Below are 17439 nucleotides of genomic sequence, written 5' to 3'. Positions count from 1 at the left end.
CTGTCTTCGACGCAGGCAAGTACGACTACGGCAGCATGACCCAGACCGAGATGATCCGTTCGCGCGACAGCTACCTGCCCCGCAACCTGCGAGTCAACATGAAGGACTACATGTCAGGACACACGCACGACACAATGGCCGTCTCGTTCGAGAGCTGGGGTATGGACAAACTGCTGAACCGCCTCGTTGAGCCACAGCCAGGATCAACAAAGAACATATGGAACTTCATGGGCCGCCGTCGGTTTCCGCGAGACGTGTCGGTGGATGAGAGAGGACGTATCGATGATGCCGTAAGTGGTACTCCATGACCTCTGTACAGACAACTCTTGCCCGCGTATTCTCCAACTATCCTCGAATCAAAGCTCATGTTTCACTCCACTCAGCTGACCACGACACCGCCTCCACACTGAGCAAGTTGCTACGCTTCCCAAGAATTGTCATGAAGTGTCATCGAAGAGCGGTGACCGTTTTTGCCGTGGGGCGATGCTGCCATCTATTTTCTTCAATCGAGGTGGAGTGTTGAATGCAGCAAAGTTCTTAAATGCAGGGGTATGATTCACATCAAAACGTAGAAGTTCCCAAGGAATAATGTCTTAGGGTTAAAAAATAAGAAAAACTAAGACAGCAGGACCGTGCTAACTACTGCCTGGCTATCCTCTCCTTGCTCCTTCTTTTTCTTGTTTTCTTTTTTCTTCTATAACATGTTTAGCCACAACGGGACTAAACTTACCCACATTCTCGCTCACACAGTATTCCCTTCGTCTCATTGCTTTCTTCGGCCAGTGTTTACCTTTTATGTCCCTAGAAATTATGACCCCCCCCCCCCCTACAAAGCTCAGTAAAAAGATATTCACGGATCTTTCGTGCCTTAAAAAGTTTGTGTAGGTTGATTTGAGGCCCAGCACAGAGCGCGAATCAGATGAAATTTAGGTACTCTCAAGGTATATGGACATGTAGACCCTGCAAGATCCCTTCCATCTAACCCAGGAATTGCCAGGCAAGTGCGAAAATGACTAAAACGACTTCCATGATGTGCGACCACGTCGTTTCGGCAGCTCGAAGTGAGAAAACATGAAGGATATTGTACACAAACAAGGGTTAAAAGCAGATTATCCACAATGTTTCGTTGTGTCGTTTGTGTCGACTAGAATGTGTACTTTCATTGAGCGCTGTTTTGGTTCTCTTCCTCGTTTCTTGTAGGTGTGTTGTAATTTATGACACAAAACCAATCCCTCTAGTATTTGGGTATCATCTGGCCTGCATGACGTTTCAACGCTGCGAAAGGTCAGAGCAGAAGTCCTTATTCCCCATAACTACAAACAGCAACGAAATTGACCACATTTGCAATCGGCGGCAAGTTACGTCTGCAAGGAAACCCACGCATAGACCAGTCTTGCGAGTGCGCTGGACTTGCTCCTTGCTTGATTGACCAGAAAGAAAATGGAAGTCATTATCGTCGACAGTAAAGCCGAAAGGAAGACAGTTTCTCAGCGTAAAGACGAGGAGAGGGGGGGGGGGGGGGTAATCTGTTGCTCGTAATCTCTATTTTGATGACGATGTGTTGTTTGACCTCCCGAATGCAAATGCGCCAAGTTACGACGCTGCTTGCGATCAGTCTTCCGTTAAAGAAAAACACACGAAGCCACTTCTTACATTGATTCCAAATTATTTCTTCAGTCCCAGTCGCATCTATTGCGCAAATACGGAGCAAACGTTTCCTTTTCACTCGTGTGTGAATGTGCCGCTCATAACACATTACATTGCCTGTGCCTATATGTATTTTCATCGCACTGCGCAGCTGCCAATCGCCGTCCGTGAGTACGACCCGGCGTATGCTCGACTTAGCCTGTCCTTGTTTGGGCAGACCATCGACACATGGGAATTCGACGAGTCTCTCTTGGGCATATTGAAGTCAAAAGGTAAGAGGCACAAGGCAAACGATGAAATCATCCTCTGAGACGCCTACTCTAGTGCTAGACATCCGCGAAGCTCAAAGATTCATTCCTGCTAGCCACCTAACTGCACATCTGAGCGTTAACACATAAAGAGCCGGCAATCATGTGTTCTGTGCAAACCTGCAAACCTATAATGTCTTCCCTTCAATAATCGACGCATGGACACACAGTCATTTCTATTGTCCGTTTTTATTAATGCGACTAGCAATTTTAGAAGACTTCAACTCAGTACCCATCTAATCTTTTTCACGGCAACTTGGGACACTGGGTAATATATGGTCTAATGGGTAGAGCATCGGGGCAACTAGGCTGAGAGGACCCGGTTCAAAATACATCGTCGGACCAAGTTGTTCAAGGGGTACGTGACATTGGGTATGGACCGTACTTAATGAACATTTTTGACGCCATCTTGGGACCCTGGGTATGTGGCACTTAGTATTTGGCGCTCTTAACCTCTTTGACGCAAACTTGGGTCACTGGGTAAGTGTTAGTGGCTATTGTCACTTGGTATCTGCCGGCTTTTATAATAATCACTGCATATAAAAGCATCACAAATTGCACTCCCATCATGCCACAGATCGCTAATCGAATTAGTTCGTGAATCATCTCCGAAAGTTGGATGCGCCGCCAATTTTACAGCTATTAATTGAATCACAGCAATGCAAAGTCGGCCGTCGAAATATAGCCATGGGTCTGCAGTTTTTCGTCCAAATCGATAACTTTTTTTCAACATACACTGGCACTACATACTCTTTTAGCCAGGTCTTTTTGCTTGAATGCGAATGAGAACAAACTATGCCACTCAAGTTTAACATGACAGGTTCCTACTTTAATAACCATTTATTATTTGTTAATTGACTTTATAGAACAAGCTTCATCACTGCTTAAGTGCATGAGGCAATCAAAATTGCATCTTCTAGATTGTCGGCAATTTTGTGTATGTTGTTGTGTGCTCGGTGTTTTGTGTATACGATGCAGTTCGCCACTAAGTAGTAACAGCCGTGTAAATCTGTTACCTACGCCAAGAGTGAAGTTGCATTGGTAGTTTTCCCGCCGTATTTCATGTCATATGTAAGGTAGAGAAATTATGAAGGGGATATCCGGATTCGGCTTGCGCGCGGTTTGTACATTTGCCTTATGTACATTCGCTTTTTACCGTAAATACTCACTTGTAGTCTACGCATGTGTCCCCCATGCCTCATCCTAATTGTCCCTCGTTTCCTAGCGCCTTCTATTGAGCTGAAACAGTATCAACTCGTCCTGCCTGCTACTACTGGGCTGTTTATTAGCTGCCCTTGAAATAATGCAGCCTGTTGCTTTATTGTGTGCAAAGTACTTTGTACCATAGGAAGGGGCCACGTTTTGGTTACATATTCGGCAGTTTTCGGCTTTGCTCTTCTACCGCGGTGCTAGGAGCTTCGGGCATATTTCCCTGACTCAGGCACCAGTGCCATGGAAATTATTAAGTATAGGTATTGCCGGAACGAAGTAGAAAAATATGACAGTCACTTTAGCATACGCTAAAGAAGATGAAGGCGAAAGCCAGCACGCTCACGAAACATTAATTAAATTACTTTACATTCTCATTCGAATGCGTTGTTACTACCTATTAGTTGTTTTCAGTTTACTTCTTTTAATGCGAGAGCATTATGTGGCTCATGAGGCGGAAAATCCGGCAAATCTTAAAGGTCGGGCCCACCAAACACCATGTCTTCGAGTGCCTTAATGTTACCTTAATTAAGTGAACCTTAATTACACTCGCCTTAATTAACACAAGATGTCGTGAGTTTAGAGTGAACAATTAAAAATGTGCTAATTAACTGTGTTTAATTAACTTTGCTGTAATTTACACCAATGGTCGTGGGTACTACTCCCAACAATGGTCGAAGGTTTGACTCCAATTTTGGTGCCGTGGAATTCTGGTGCTATAACGCCGGACGGAAAATTTTTTCACCCGTGGACCGTCTAAGGCGTTCGCTTTAATATTGGAAAATCCACTTCTTGCATGGGTCTATATTGCCACCGGCATATCTCGCGAACTGTCTGCTAGAGAACCAGAATCACGTTTTCGACAGAATGAATCAGCTGCTCATGTGTGGAACACGCACGCCGTATCGCAGTGACACCAGACAAAGCGGCCGAGAAAACCACGGGCAGCGGGAGCCGGAAGGTTTTTTCCTTGACCCAAGACTGGACGTTCCTGATGCCCACCGAGCTGGGCATTCCACTGTCCTTCGACCACAAGCAGGCGGACTTCATCTACGCCAATCGCCAGAGCCTTAATGACATCATGAATGGAGACAACGGGGAGATGAACTTCAACGTTAAGGGACACTACTTGTGAGCTCGCAGTCTCTCTCTCTCTCTCTTGTTAAAATTGGCGCAGTACTATTCGTGTAGCTTCAACGACGCAGGCCATGAAGCACGCATCTTACGCTGCCTCAGAGATCCTGCACCAAAGGACTATCGTGTGGTGCTCATTTCTCCCATCACTGGGCCCAGGTACGAGACCCGGTCGTACCAGATGTTCGCCCTTCCGCTGTCCTTCACCAATGCGACCGTCGGTGCCAGCTACGATGCCAGAACCGTGATCTCGTGGCCTGTCGACCTGAAGGTCACCCTGAATGCCGCGGAAGGCAAGCTGAGCCTGCGTCGCCCGGTGCAATTGCCGTGGAACGTGGCCAACCACTACTTCCATCCCTTCACGTTCAACGTGCCCTTCGAAACGAGAGTCTCTATCAATTTAGACGATTTGCAGAACATGCGGAAGCCCCTGTACAAACCCGAAGAACTGACTCAGGTGAGAGAACGCTCGACTTCGGGGCCACTTCCTGTGTCACTGGAGGGAAAGCTACAGAGTGAGAAGCTTGTGAACGCGTGTGTAAATAGTCCGGCAGCGTTTGACAGCGCTTCTGGCTGGTTGGAAGTGGCACTGAATCAGCGTGGCGTTCACCAAGTTCGACGGTTTTGCTTTTTGCCTAAACGCGGAAAAGGAAAGCAGAAAAACAAGTCAGATCTTACACTCAGTAGCGTATATTGCCTTACTTTGCTGTCTAAAGAATCTCTTTGCTTAACAATTCTTCCTCTGCTTAAAATAACGCGAATGAGATTATGGCACTATATTTAGGAGCGCTCTTACCTGCGCGTGCTTTGTCCTCGTAGCTTTCCCTTAATTTACGCAGAAAGTTGTCTGCGGCTGCAGAATCATATGCACAAACACCATAAGAACAGCAGCTGCCGCCTTTAAAGGCCTAGTGTAACGCTAATACTTCACTTCTGCATATTTGTGTGTAAATTCATTGCATTCTATGTATTTAGAAGAGTGCGATAGTTGTGAACGAAAAAGAAATCTACTCATGTGATTTGACTTTAAATGTGTACTGTAAGTTTGTCTTCTCTTCATTTGTGCGCCATTATTCATTTATGAACGATCATTTATGCAGGCATGAGTTAGGATGCTATTTAGCTTACCACTGTACGTTTATTGGCAAGTATTTTAAGTTAAACTTATGGACAGTGCTAACTTCTTCAACTTGAAAAGACAAGTACTGATACGTTATATTTCTTCTGTAGTTGGCCCCTGATTTCTGAGCCTTTCTTTGCTGACTGTTTATTTCTTTAATTGTTTTTTTGCAGATTTTCTTTATTTTAAGAAGTATTAATCAACAATCCGAACAAGTCGTAAAGCTAACATTAAGGAATGTGATCCGGATATCACCGGTCAATAGCGGCACCTTCAGCCCAAAACAAGAGTACCAAAGCAGAACGGCGTCTTAAAACCTTAAAAAGAAAATTCAGAAGTAAATGAGAAACTAGGCTGAGCTGGTCCTCAGTGAATAACTTACTACATCCTTCTATTGCCAAGAGTTAACACGTGCCTCTGAGTTAATTTGGGTTACAATCTCCATCTATTGATATACCGTTAAAATGCAGGGCTTTAATTGCCTTTAATAGAACTCATAGGCCTTATTCGCTGTCCCTCTTCTTAGAGTTGTCGATTAGTTCGCCCACGCCCTGTGATCTGCAAGCCCCGTGGCTAGGTAGATGGAAAAGTCACCGCCCCTGAAAAGGTGTGAGCCCGGCCGGGTTCGATCCCCGCACCAGGACAATTTGTTCTTCAACTGTGAAACTGTTTTTCTGAAATGAATTTCCCGTAAAGATTCATCCTATTTCCGGGATGATAATTTTCTTGCTTTTAATTACCTTTCTGCGTCATGCAGTTTGATCGCAAGTATTTCGACGAAGCCTACGGTGTCAATTTGGCCGTCAAAGGCCACTTACTCAGCAAGGGCCTACAACGGGGTCTGCGCGACTTCTGCAATATGACGTGGCGCGAGCAGCTCTACTACGTCACGATCAACCCCAACTGGCATCCTCGTGATGTCAAGATATACCTCAAGCCCGCTGCTGAAGGCCCAACCAAAGAGGTGCGTTTACGTTCCGAGTTTCTTGCTGGACAAACTATATTCCTCTCAAATGAAATAGCCCATGTAAACTGAGTAAAGGCAACTATTTTTCTTTCATGCAGATAGACGTAGACATTTCGTACAAATTCTTCGAGTCCGGCGAAGCACGCAACAGCCACTTCAACGCTCACGACCAAATAGGCGATGAACCGGGATTGCCGGCTACCCATGTGGTAAATGTTGATGTTAACCTCAAAGGCGAAGCCAACGAACGCAAAACAACCGCCGAGCTGAGATATTCCTTCGACCACGACCTGTTCAACCAGAAGCTGCAGCTGTTCTACGAACGAACTCCGTTCAGCAAAGCGGAAAAGGAAGGGATGAAGGTCAGCATAAACTTGCACCTGTATTATGGTTCCGCTGCAATTCTGTTTAGTTCAGTAACGAATTAGTTATAAACGGACGGCGAAATAAGACCCTAATCATTGAGAGGGACAAACCTCAAGGACGGTGTGAGTCATTCGTGCAGCAGTGATTCGCAGCGCTTTTCTGCTGTTTCCGTTCATATATTGAAGTACGCCGACTCGCTGAGGATTTTCTGCATATAAAACTTAAGTTTTTAATTCAAAGCGTACGCTTTTATTCAAGTATCAACAACTCAAATAAGAATTATCATTGCAGGCTACACATTTTTTTAATACCTTACCGCGTTGGGGAAGCCGCAAATGATTGTTTTAGGTATTCACGGCAGAGAAGCACGTAGCATCACGCACCTAATGCCGTGCCCCTGTACCAAGCAAGATATTCTAACCTCGGTCAATTTTACTTTGAGAGGAGAAGAATTTTGGTTAACAAGCTAACGTAGTAGGGCACCACCACGCAAGTCTCCGGGTGAAGGATCAAAGGCCGTCTAATTGATGGACAGCACCTGAGAATGGATACCTGAATATACTTATACGAAATATAATTATGTCACCGTCGCGCTCGCTATCGGAAGCATGTGTTATCCGCGCGTTCCTCGTCCTGAAGGCACTCGCCTGCATTCGTACAGAGCTTCGCTAAGGCCAAAACAAAACGTGCCGAGCCTATCGACGCGCTCGCTTGGCCGCGAAAGAGTTCAACTCGAAGAACCGCTCAGCAGAGTTCAATTGGACATTAATGCTTTTGCATTCACAACTAATAAGAAGTGCTTAAGCGTCCTCAGATTTTTTTTTTTTTTTCGCATCTGGGAGCTTCGCATAAGGAAAGAAACATATAACCTATGGAGGCATTCACGAGGCCGGTTTGAGACGCTTGGAAGCGCGTAGCATGACAGAGATCAATTTCTTGGCCATTAGAAAATTAATCGCAAACGGTATTGTTCTCAGGAAACAGAAGTCACTAGCTTAGTGGAGTTGGCGAAACAAAGTTGTTGCTCGCCTTTACGGCGCTTCCGCTATAGGTTAAGTGGTTTCGCGTACTATTATCACGGTTCATTATTTTCAAGTGCTGATCAGTACTACTGGTGTCAAGGGGTACGTCACGCTTGCGCAGTTTTGAAAACAGTGTCCGTGCATGGGACATACTTATGTCGTTATCTACACACTAATTGACTCTAAATAAAATAAGTAAGCCCGAATATTGCCTAATGTGATTGATGACATTGATATTAGCTATTTCGTTACTGGTATCGATGGCGACAAAAACGGTTCTGTGTCCCGAAGAAAAGATACTGGACGCAAATTCCATCTTACATTGCGCAGGTCTGCGTCGACGTCTCAACGAATTTTCCGAAGCCGGACTGGTCGAGGTTTCACAACCTGCCGACATTCTACCAGGGTCAGCAAGTCAATGCCAGTCTCGACCTTCATTACGGAAGCAGTTGCGAAGGGCAGTCACGGGTAAGCAAAACGCTGTCCTCACTGCAGCTAATTATCTCATGTACACGGTAGCTATGTTCTGCTGACCGCTCCCAGTAGCCGACGCGTTGCAGTTGCTTAGTGTCATCCTGGTGCGACTCTACAGGTTTGGCAGTGTATAGTGTCTATGCTTCCGAATATACGGTTTTTCGAGCAGCTGCCCTGAGCCTCATCAGGGCCACGATGATCAGAAAATTTTACGCTTCAAGTACGCGTTACGTTTGTTGGTAACATTAGTGGCTACAATTCGTACGCAAGACTGACTCGAACGCCCGCCAGAGATGCATCTTTCGAAACACACTAACGACGGTGGGCGCATAATTTATGGGTTACCACTGAGTGCCACGCGACCAACAGGCTTCAGGGATTCCGACGAGCGTTTCGTGGTCCTGATGACAACCGTTACGCCGCACTGACGTGACGTGACAGTACCGCTGTTTGTCCCGTTAGTGGTCTGCTCAGATACCCCAATGCAAAGAATTGCGGTCACCAGCTATGACCTTTCACTCACTTAATCGGAATTAAAATGCATGTCTAATTTCGCCGGTCAGCTTTCTCCGGCCATTGAAATATACGCGGAACAAAAACATCCATTCTTTCGGGACACAATTTCTCGAAGCATTGAGGAATGGACTCGAATTGAAGCATACCAAGAGCTCTCTCATCATTTGTCGCCCTTCGCATTTTTGCCTGCACCAACAGATCACCATCAAGGGAAAGTTTACGCACACGGACGACGATGAAAGGCAGCTCACTGCAGCAGTACAAGGAACGCCACTCGGCAGGGGACACCCCAGCAACGGCTTCTTGCAGGAATTAGCCCGGAAATGCAAAGCTAGCCAAAAGAACGGCATCGAATTCAGTGTCGACTGCTTTAAGCTGCTTCGCCACTCCAGTCGCTTAGGAAAGTTCACGGCCGACGTAGAGTACGCCAACTACAAACCAGTAAGTATGAACCTTCACTTCCTTTCGATTTAGCTGGTGCTGCAAAAAGTCCCAAGCTGTGAAAGACTCGTATAGTGTAGCCCTCAATGAAGCACGACATTTACTACCTCCAAGCTAACGCCAGGAGCCGTAGCTGTAACTACGAACTGGTTGTCAGCAAGGCAGACTGAAAGACCGCTGAAATAAAGGCAGAAGTGTACAGGAAAGACGCTACACTTACAAATGGCCACGAGAAATATACACTGACAAAACGAGCGTGTGCACTATAGTGCAAGCCATGTGGCGCTCACTAACAAAGAAATCCTACTCCTTCTTTATCAGCAACAAACAAGGATAACTCGTCTGCAGCTTCTGTTCCGGATTTACCTACAATACTGAGATCACTGAAGAGCGCAGTGCACCCGCACTGCCTGCAGTGCAGCCACCTCCCATGCCAGTGGCAGAACACTCCTTCCTTCGATTTTTCAGCCTATGGCTTGTTGGCGACCAGTTCATAGTCATGTACCAACTCGCCCAACATGCAGCGCTTATGAGGCCTAACCGAACGGTTTCTTCCCGGACGACTGCTCCCTCTCCCACACAGTGTCATAATAAAATACTAGCCGAAGCTCTGGCATTACACTCCTTCCACCGCGATTTCGCATAGATTCATCGAGAAAGCACACTGCGGCTTCTATTATCAATCTTTGCTGCTCAACTGTGTTGCGTACTAGCTTCGTTATGTTAGAGCCCAGTGTTATGTGCTGCATTCTCAATTTGCTTCATTGCTCATTTTTCAGCGCATTAGAAAGATGCCAAGTGTCATTTTTCTGTCAAGAGCCCTCCTCGTAAGCCCAGCCAGGTGGAGACAATACCTGATGGTCGAGTTTGTTTTTTTTCTCTCTCATTCAGCTGTACAAGCGCTTGTTTCCGTTTCAAGCGCTGTACCCTGCGCTTCACCCACCGGAGGACCCCTTCCTGCGTGTGCTGCGCCTCAACATCAAGGGCAAGAATGGCAAACTTCACGTGGTGTCGCAAGTTCCTTGGAGGGACCCCAAAGAGACGCTGGTCAGCGACATTACAGTCACCCGCGAGGATGGCCACACTGTCGAGTACCACGGCGTGCCTTTGCTGACCCACGTGCTTGAACCCAGGGTCTTTGCCGAGATGGGGCACACGAACCTGGAATATTACTCTTCGCTGTACAAGCATGGTTAGTTACGCTTGCTACACCGATGGGCGTTAAGGATACTTAAGCAATTTTAATGGCGTTCTGTTAACTGTCAGTGTAGCAATTGCCAGAGAACTCACCTTATCCACAGCAAGAATCCCATCCTGGGTCTATCTACATTTCAGCCGTCGCTCCATCGGCCTTCTCGCGTCAGTCGTACATTGATAGGCGTTGTTACATTCCTTGTCATTGTCATCTTCACTGCGGTGTCAAAACTTCTCGGTCGCTATCGCGACGTGGTCAATGCCATCGTTTTTGTCGTCGCGTTATTCTTCTCATCGACATCGTCGTTTGAAGACCAGGGGTGGTATTCCATAAGAGTCCACCTAGTGGACTGTCCATTTCGGCCACTGCTGATTAGACCCAGCTGTACGAGCGAGGAGGAGATGAGCGGCCCTAGCCAGTCAGGAACGGCCGAAATGGACATTCCACTAGATGAACTCTTACAGAAAACCTCCCCAGTTCGTTTCAGCGCTTTTCGATAAGAACGGGCAACTTTAGCCGTGGCAACTGAAAAAGCACCACGTCTAAATATCTCAGCCCCTCTTGTGATGTCAGTGGCACCGTCAGAAATATAGCCACCGACTGAAACGAAGCTATCGGATGGCGCTGCCACTTACGGTTGTCTCTGACCCCATTCGCGCTCGTGCAAATAAATCGGCGCATTGCGCTTTCGCGTCGTGCCCTTAAGTGGGAAAAATATTTTTTACGGTGTTATTAAATTACCCTACCACATCACCAAAACAAAGCCACTTTTACCGCGAGAAAACGCTTGGTGCGCTAGAAAAGACGCAAAAGCGAAGGGCGAGGGATGACGTCCTCTCAGAATTCCTGCAGCTGCTCGCCTTGGTGTCATAGATTTTGAGGTCGTTTGCTTAGGTTTAGATCATTTGATATCGATCGAAATTAACTACTTCGTATTCACAAGGAGCCAAAGATTGACCTCTGGAAGGCTACAGAACTTTCACCGAACCGCCGCGGCGGACATGCCAGAAACAATCATCTTGCAATCCGTCGCGCCACACTGATGGACTGACCCTGGGATTCCAGTGAGAAATTCGAAACTGATACATTGGCAGTGATTTTCGCTTCTAGTATACAATCCCATTACAACGAAATCAATTAAGGTAGTCTTTTAAAGGTAACTTATACATCTATATTGATTAAGAAGCTGGTTTCGGTCGGATACGGACGCTAATTATACCTAGAGAAATACTGAATAATCAGTAAGTGAAACCCAAACTGAAAACGCAAACTGTTTTTCTACTGTGATGACGTGGCCGCTTCTTTTGTCCCCATGTCGTCGTGCAGGATACTGTGACCTACAGTCCTTAAGTGTGCGCACCTTCGATGGTACCGTGATTGAACTGCCCCAGACAGACTGCTACGAGGTGGTAAGCCGTGACTGCTCACAGAACAAGCGGTTCCTCGTCCTGGCTCGGGCTACCAACAACCCTACGCTCACCAAGGTAAATGCAGCAACATTTCGGGGCAAAAAAAAAAAGATATGTTCACTGAGTCGAATGAAGGCATTTCGGAACGATTATCCTCGGACTCAGCAAAAAAAAAAAAATATTTCTGCAAATTTAACCGAAGTGCGAAACAATAGTTTCCTAAGGATCATAGCGGGAAATGTGGTGCGGCGTTGCCGTTTAAGGCATCGGGAGGCAGGGAAACGGCAAGCCGACAGAGAATGAGAGCGAGAGGGGAGGGCCAGGGACAACCAGCCCGTCAGAAAATTACGTATCTGGACTGATATAAAGAAACATATATGGACACATTAAAAAGTTACAGTGACGTTTACTATGTGAACTCGGGTAACGCACAAGCATATGAGTACTGTAGCGCACACGAAGCTATCAGCCCTCGGTGTGCCTACACATCCGCATTGTGCATCATATTCAAGAAAGGGCTCGCGCGCAGCAGCCGCGCAGCATACGCAGCAGCCGCCGGAGTAGAACACGCTCTTGTAAACATTCTTATTACCTAAATTAACTAGCATGGTGTCAGCGCGGGCGGTGAATGTCTGTTTGCGAATGTCTGTGAATGTAGCGGTACGCTTCTGGGTCAGCGAATGTAACTTGAGAGTGAGGACTGCTGTCTGAACACGAGGTTGAGAAATTTCCAGTCTACACGTCAATTTCCCTTTGTGCCTCTGAATTGTAAATAAATTCAAATTCTCCTTCATTCAATATCTCCTTCGAGCCAGTGGTCCGCGTACTTTTGCTCATTAATTTATCTAATTTAACGAGAGCGCAGCACCAAATTAGCATGAACATCTGCGGGCAGGCCAGTTGATTTCAAAGAAAGAAATTTACCCCGTCAAGAAAACACGTACGCTGCATAACTGATCGCACAATGAAAAAAAAATCACACGCTTCTAAATGCCGAAGTTTAAGCATAACCATTAGCCAGGATATCATAAAACATGATAAAATCGGTAAAGAGATTTTCTGGTTGACGCTGCAAGTCCCTCCAATAAAGAAAGTTCCTCTAGTCGGAGATTCGAATATAATGGCGCTGCTTCTACAATCAGACAAACCAAGCTTGCGAAACAACTGACTCGTGAAGACTACAAACAGCGAGAAACACCACTTAACCCCACACTAATGAATATGGGTTATTAAGGAGTTTGTGCGGAGCCGACTTTGACGATTCACCAGGCTTTTCGAATGATTGAGTCATAAGGTTCAACGCCCCAAAACAACACTGGGACTGTCAGGTACATTGTAGGGGAAGGTTGTGTCTTCATTTTTAACAACACCTTCGTCGTTCAAGGCAATGTCTTCGTTGGCAAAGTACTACGCCTTTTCCGCATCGGGTATGGGTGTTTCTAGCCTATTTCTTGGGCTGATCCCAAAGATGGCGCAATCTAGAAAAGGAAAAAGCCGATGATGATCGATGAAGATGATACTGGTGATGACGATTATGATGATGATGATGGCGATGATGACGATAACCGCTTAGCCCCAACTCGTTTAGAAGAAAGAAATTGTCTTTCATCGACTTCAACTAGATGTCGAATCACCTCCCAACTTTTCTTTAACTTGCACCTATAGGCCTAAGTACACGAGTGTTCTTGCATTTCGCCCCACCGAAATACGGCCACCGCGGAAATCGAACGCATGACCTCGTGCGCAGCAGCAGATCGCCATAGCCCCTGTGCATACGCGGCGAATGGCTTTTTGATGTCTAGTGATAATTCTGCAGGTCCATCGGAGAACACGCACATTGACTGAAGATAAGGGTGTACCCCAAAGGTGTTAGGCGTACGCTCGAACGACTGCGATGCGACCGATCGTTGCTTTTACGTAAGGCATATGCTGGTTGTTAATTTTGTTTTAGATCATACATAATTTTTTTGTAAATCGCCTGCAGCAGATAGCATAATTCTATTTACACTGCGAGGCGCACATCTGTTGCGCGAAAAATTGAAATGCATAATCGAGTAATCACATTTTTTATTATCAATATTATCAATCACTTTACGGCATGCATTTCAATCTACAAATAGTATCCGATGAGTTCGCAAGGCATATCCACTTATAACGAATTTTCTGGATGACACTAGCTTCCAGATGTTCATTTTGCAAAGCGTGCGATGAAATTTATGGGCATTCTAGCTACTTTCGTGCTTCAGTGCATAAACCGAGAGTCTGTTAAAATGAGAATATAACCGTAGTGCATATTTATCGCAACGTTCATGGCGCATATCTCGATAGCCGTGCAATTTCTAGAAGTCGTTACAAGTTATTATGCCTTCCAAGCTCACCGGCTACAATTCGTAAATTGCCATACGTGCTGTGATTTAATTATTTAAAAACTTAAATAGTGAATATTTGTTATTTATACAATTATGTATTTGGATTTCTCGGGAGAGGACGACAAACACGCTATCTGTCAGAGGTGGTTTTTTTTTTAATTCTGTAAAAATAGGCACCCCTTATGTAACGCTAAGCGGTCCAGCATTAATTACGTGCCTACTGCATATCCCAGTGCCAACTTATATGCATTGTACCTCGCAGGCGCTCAAGGTCTTCATAGACACGACCAAGGTAGAAATACTGCCTGGAACTGAAGACTCCAGCCTTGTAGTGAGCGTCGACGGTACAACGCTGGAGACGACGCCTGAGAGGCCCTACAGGCACACTTACCACGACGCGGAACTCTTCAGAATCGTGAAATCTGAAAAAACGTGGTTCGCTCTTGTGTCCGAATCGTACGGCGTCTACTTGGTCTTCAATGGAAACATGCTCTTCGTCCAGGTTTGTATACACTTTATTATGTAAAGCTACGCTCTTTAAAAGCAGCACGGAGAAGATACTTCCGACTCTTCTTTCTTTTTGCATTTAGTGAAGGTGCTGCAGCTAGAATATCCAGACAAAATGCTAAACAGCCTCAGAGCGCGATTATTTATTCCTGATTATTAGCTTTTCTACAGCCAGTTTCGGGTTTCCTTTCTCAGGATGGGACCGTGTGGTGACGTCATGACGCAGAAGGTCTGTCACGTGAGACCAGGACATCGCCACGGTTTGACACTCTACTCCGGCTTGCTCGATCGTCTGGTGTGTCACTACATCGGCCTTCACAACAAGTAGCGGCACAGGAGGCGACTGAGCAAGAGGGAGCAAGTGTCAAAATGTAGTGATGTCCTACTCTCACGTTGTCATCTTCTGCGTAATGACATCACAAGTGAGAGCGAGAACTGCGTGCATACGCTGGGATGCCCAGAAGGACTCTATACTGTCTGTCAGGCCGGTGTACTCTGGTCTTCTTACACCTATCTCTCCAGCCACCTTGGATTGTCTGGACTCTATACCAATTTCACATTTACAAAAAATTGGGACAACTTTATCATCTCTATTTCTAGCCATCAAGAGTCAATTTCTACCAAATAAACAACTAAACGTTAATCAAGTAAAAAAAATTTGATTACCATAGTCAGTATTTTTTGGTAATTGCTTTGCTGAGCTATTCACAATTGGAACTTTAATAAAACGTGTTAAGTGCGGTTTTCGCGTCAAATTTCGTTCTCTCCAATAAGCATTTCTGGGAATCAAACTCGGCGTATGAAAAGCATGCGTTTGGCAATTTCGGGATCAAAATAATAGGACCGTAGAAAAATTCGTCACTGGTGTAAAACTTACATCGTACACCAGTGCGCTGAACAGACTTGAATGATAGTCCTTGCACTTGAGAAAGAGAAAGTGAAATTATGCCAATTTGAGGGAATAGAATTTTCATTTGAGGCTTCAGTTGAAACGGGAAACATTTGGCGAAAAAAAAATTGCCGACCTCAGCTTCGACACATCTTCGTGACGTCACGCTCTGCAGCCTTCATCTTTCTTCTAAGTCGCGCTCTTTCTTCGCCAATTCCTCGAACTCTTGCAGGTCGCTCCGTTCTACCGCGGCAAGCTGTGTGGCCTGTGCGGTGACTACAACCTGGACAGGAACCACGAGCTGTTCGGTGCCGACGGCCATTTGTACAATAGCACACTGGAGTTTGCCAAGAGTTACGTGGTACCTAGCTCAGACTGCAGGCCACCGTCCCAATAATGGAACCCTAAATTACGTAGTCGGCGTTTTTACACACTCGAAAAATAAGAAGACAAAAGGAAACGCTTTCTTCAACTATTTGTACTTTGTTGTGTGTACTTTTTCATTACTTCCAGCATGGCCACGTGTTGAGACCACAACAACATCAACCATGCTAAAGTAGATGTAGATGTAGAGCCTAGACGTTAGTGGCTATGATAAAGTATTACTCGAGCTACCTCTTCCTCTTATTGCAATTTCTGGAGCAACTTCTAATTTATAATCGTTTGAAGCAGTTTATTCTGTATTCTTTATTTATTATCGTTTCTTTTTTTTTCGAAGTCCCGCACCGTCACTATAGCATAATTTAAGGGGCCAACTGTATGTAAAACAAATTAACATTTGCCACGGGTTACACGATTGTCGCCAGCTGAACGGGCGAGGGGAGCGAGAGAGCTGCTAACTAATGAAGTTTGACGTAATAGTTAGCTATTATGGAAGTGTTAGCTAGCACCCTCTCATGGCTACGGCAGCCTTGAGGAGGCGCTAGAGCCCAGTACTACCTTCGCGCATGCTGCGGCAAAAATCCAGACAGCACTAAACACGTCCTAATTACTTCTGAAGGCGACTCAGTGAGACCAGTAGGTGGAAGTACCCACGGCTCTCACTAGTGGACCTATGGGTCTCACTAGACCGTAGTGGACGGAAACATCAAACGGTCATCAGTCGATATAAGCAAGAGGCGTTTAGAGTATTAGTGAAAAAAAAAAGCAGGGAAAAGATTGATACTACCGGATCCGTCACAGGCATAGGTAGCAGTACTAGGTAGATAGAAATCTTACACTAAATTATAGGGTTTTAGGTGCCAAAACCACGATATGATCATGAGGCACGCCGTAGTGGCGGACTCCGGAAATTTCGACCACTTGGGGTTCTTTAACGTGCACCTAAAATTAATCACGGGTGTTTTCGCATTTCGTCCCCATCGAAACGGGGCCGCTGTGGCCGGGATTCTAACCCGCGACCTCATGCTTAGTAACGCAACACCATAGCCGCTAAGCAGTGCTCGAAAAGGTCTGATAAAGAGAAAAAAAAAGATTTAGGAGATATGTACAAAAAAAAATGATAAAATGAAAAGCTTGTGTAGCGCACCTGATTAACTCAAGCAGGCTAGGTGACTATTTGACACCACCCCGTTTCAAAGGCGGTGCCAATAAATCATCATCACTCACGTAGTACGCGAGCTTATCAAGAACCTTAAGAACAGGCTACTTGCTGTATTGGTGTCAACTTGCACCCCCTTTCCACATAGTATAAAGGCTCTCAGAAACCTTACGCTCAAATGCCTACTGAATATGCTGATCTCTGGCAAAAGGTCGCAGCGATTTCGAGCATCACTGCCACTGAATATCGTGTCCTAGGTTCCACGCGTGTCTCGAAAACGGCCGGCGAGTGCGGCTACCAAATCTGTAAAGTTCCGCATGTGATGG

The 17439-nt window shown here is 45.7% G+C and overlaps 1 protein-coding gene and 1 long non-coding RNA gene across 3 annotated transcripts in view; one reads left to right on the top strand and one right to left on the bottom strand.

Annotated features, from left to right (window-relative positions):
* Positions 1-16050, top strand: part of LOC126539456 (vitellogenin-6-like) — a 39597-nt gene extending 23547 nt beyond the window's left edge. The window contains exons 14-25 of the mRNA XM_050186303.3: positions 16-290; positions 1799-1919; positions 4076-4295; positions 4458-4755; positions 6176-6382; positions 6484-6747; positions 8104-8241; positions 8962-9204; positions 10096-10396; positions 11726-11883; positions 14440-14679; positions 15806-16050. Of these exons, the coding sequence (XP_050042260.1) occupies positions 16-290; positions 1799-1919; positions 4076-4295; positions 4458-4755; positions 6176-6382; positions 6484-6747; positions 8104-8241; positions 8962-9204; positions 10096-10396; positions 11726-11883; positions 14440-14679; positions 15806-15970 (2630 nt within the window). The 3' untranslated portion in view covers positions 15971-16050. The remainder of the gene's footprint in view (positions 1-15; positions 291-1798; positions 1920-4075; positions 4296-4457; positions 4756-6175; positions 6383-6483; positions 6748-8103; positions 8242-8961; positions 9205-10095; positions 10397-11725; positions 11884-14439; positions 14680-15805) is intronic.
* LOC140214012 (uncharacterized) overlaps positions 1-17439 on the bottom strand; it is a 185075-nt gene that overhangs the window by 165853 nt on the left and 1783 nt on the right. The window lies entirely within an intron of this gene.

This window comes from Dermacentor andersoni, chromosome 11 (genome assembly GCF_023375885.2).
Source record: "Dermacentor andersoni chromosome 11, qqDerAnde1_hic_scaffold, whole genome shotgun sequence".
Lineage (NCBI taxonomy): Eukaryota > Metazoa > Arthropoda > Arachnida > Ixodida > Ixodidae > Dermacentor > Dermacentor andersoni.
The sequence above is the reverse complement of the archived record's forward strand: the minus strand, read 5'-3'. Positions and strand labels throughout refer to the sequence as shown.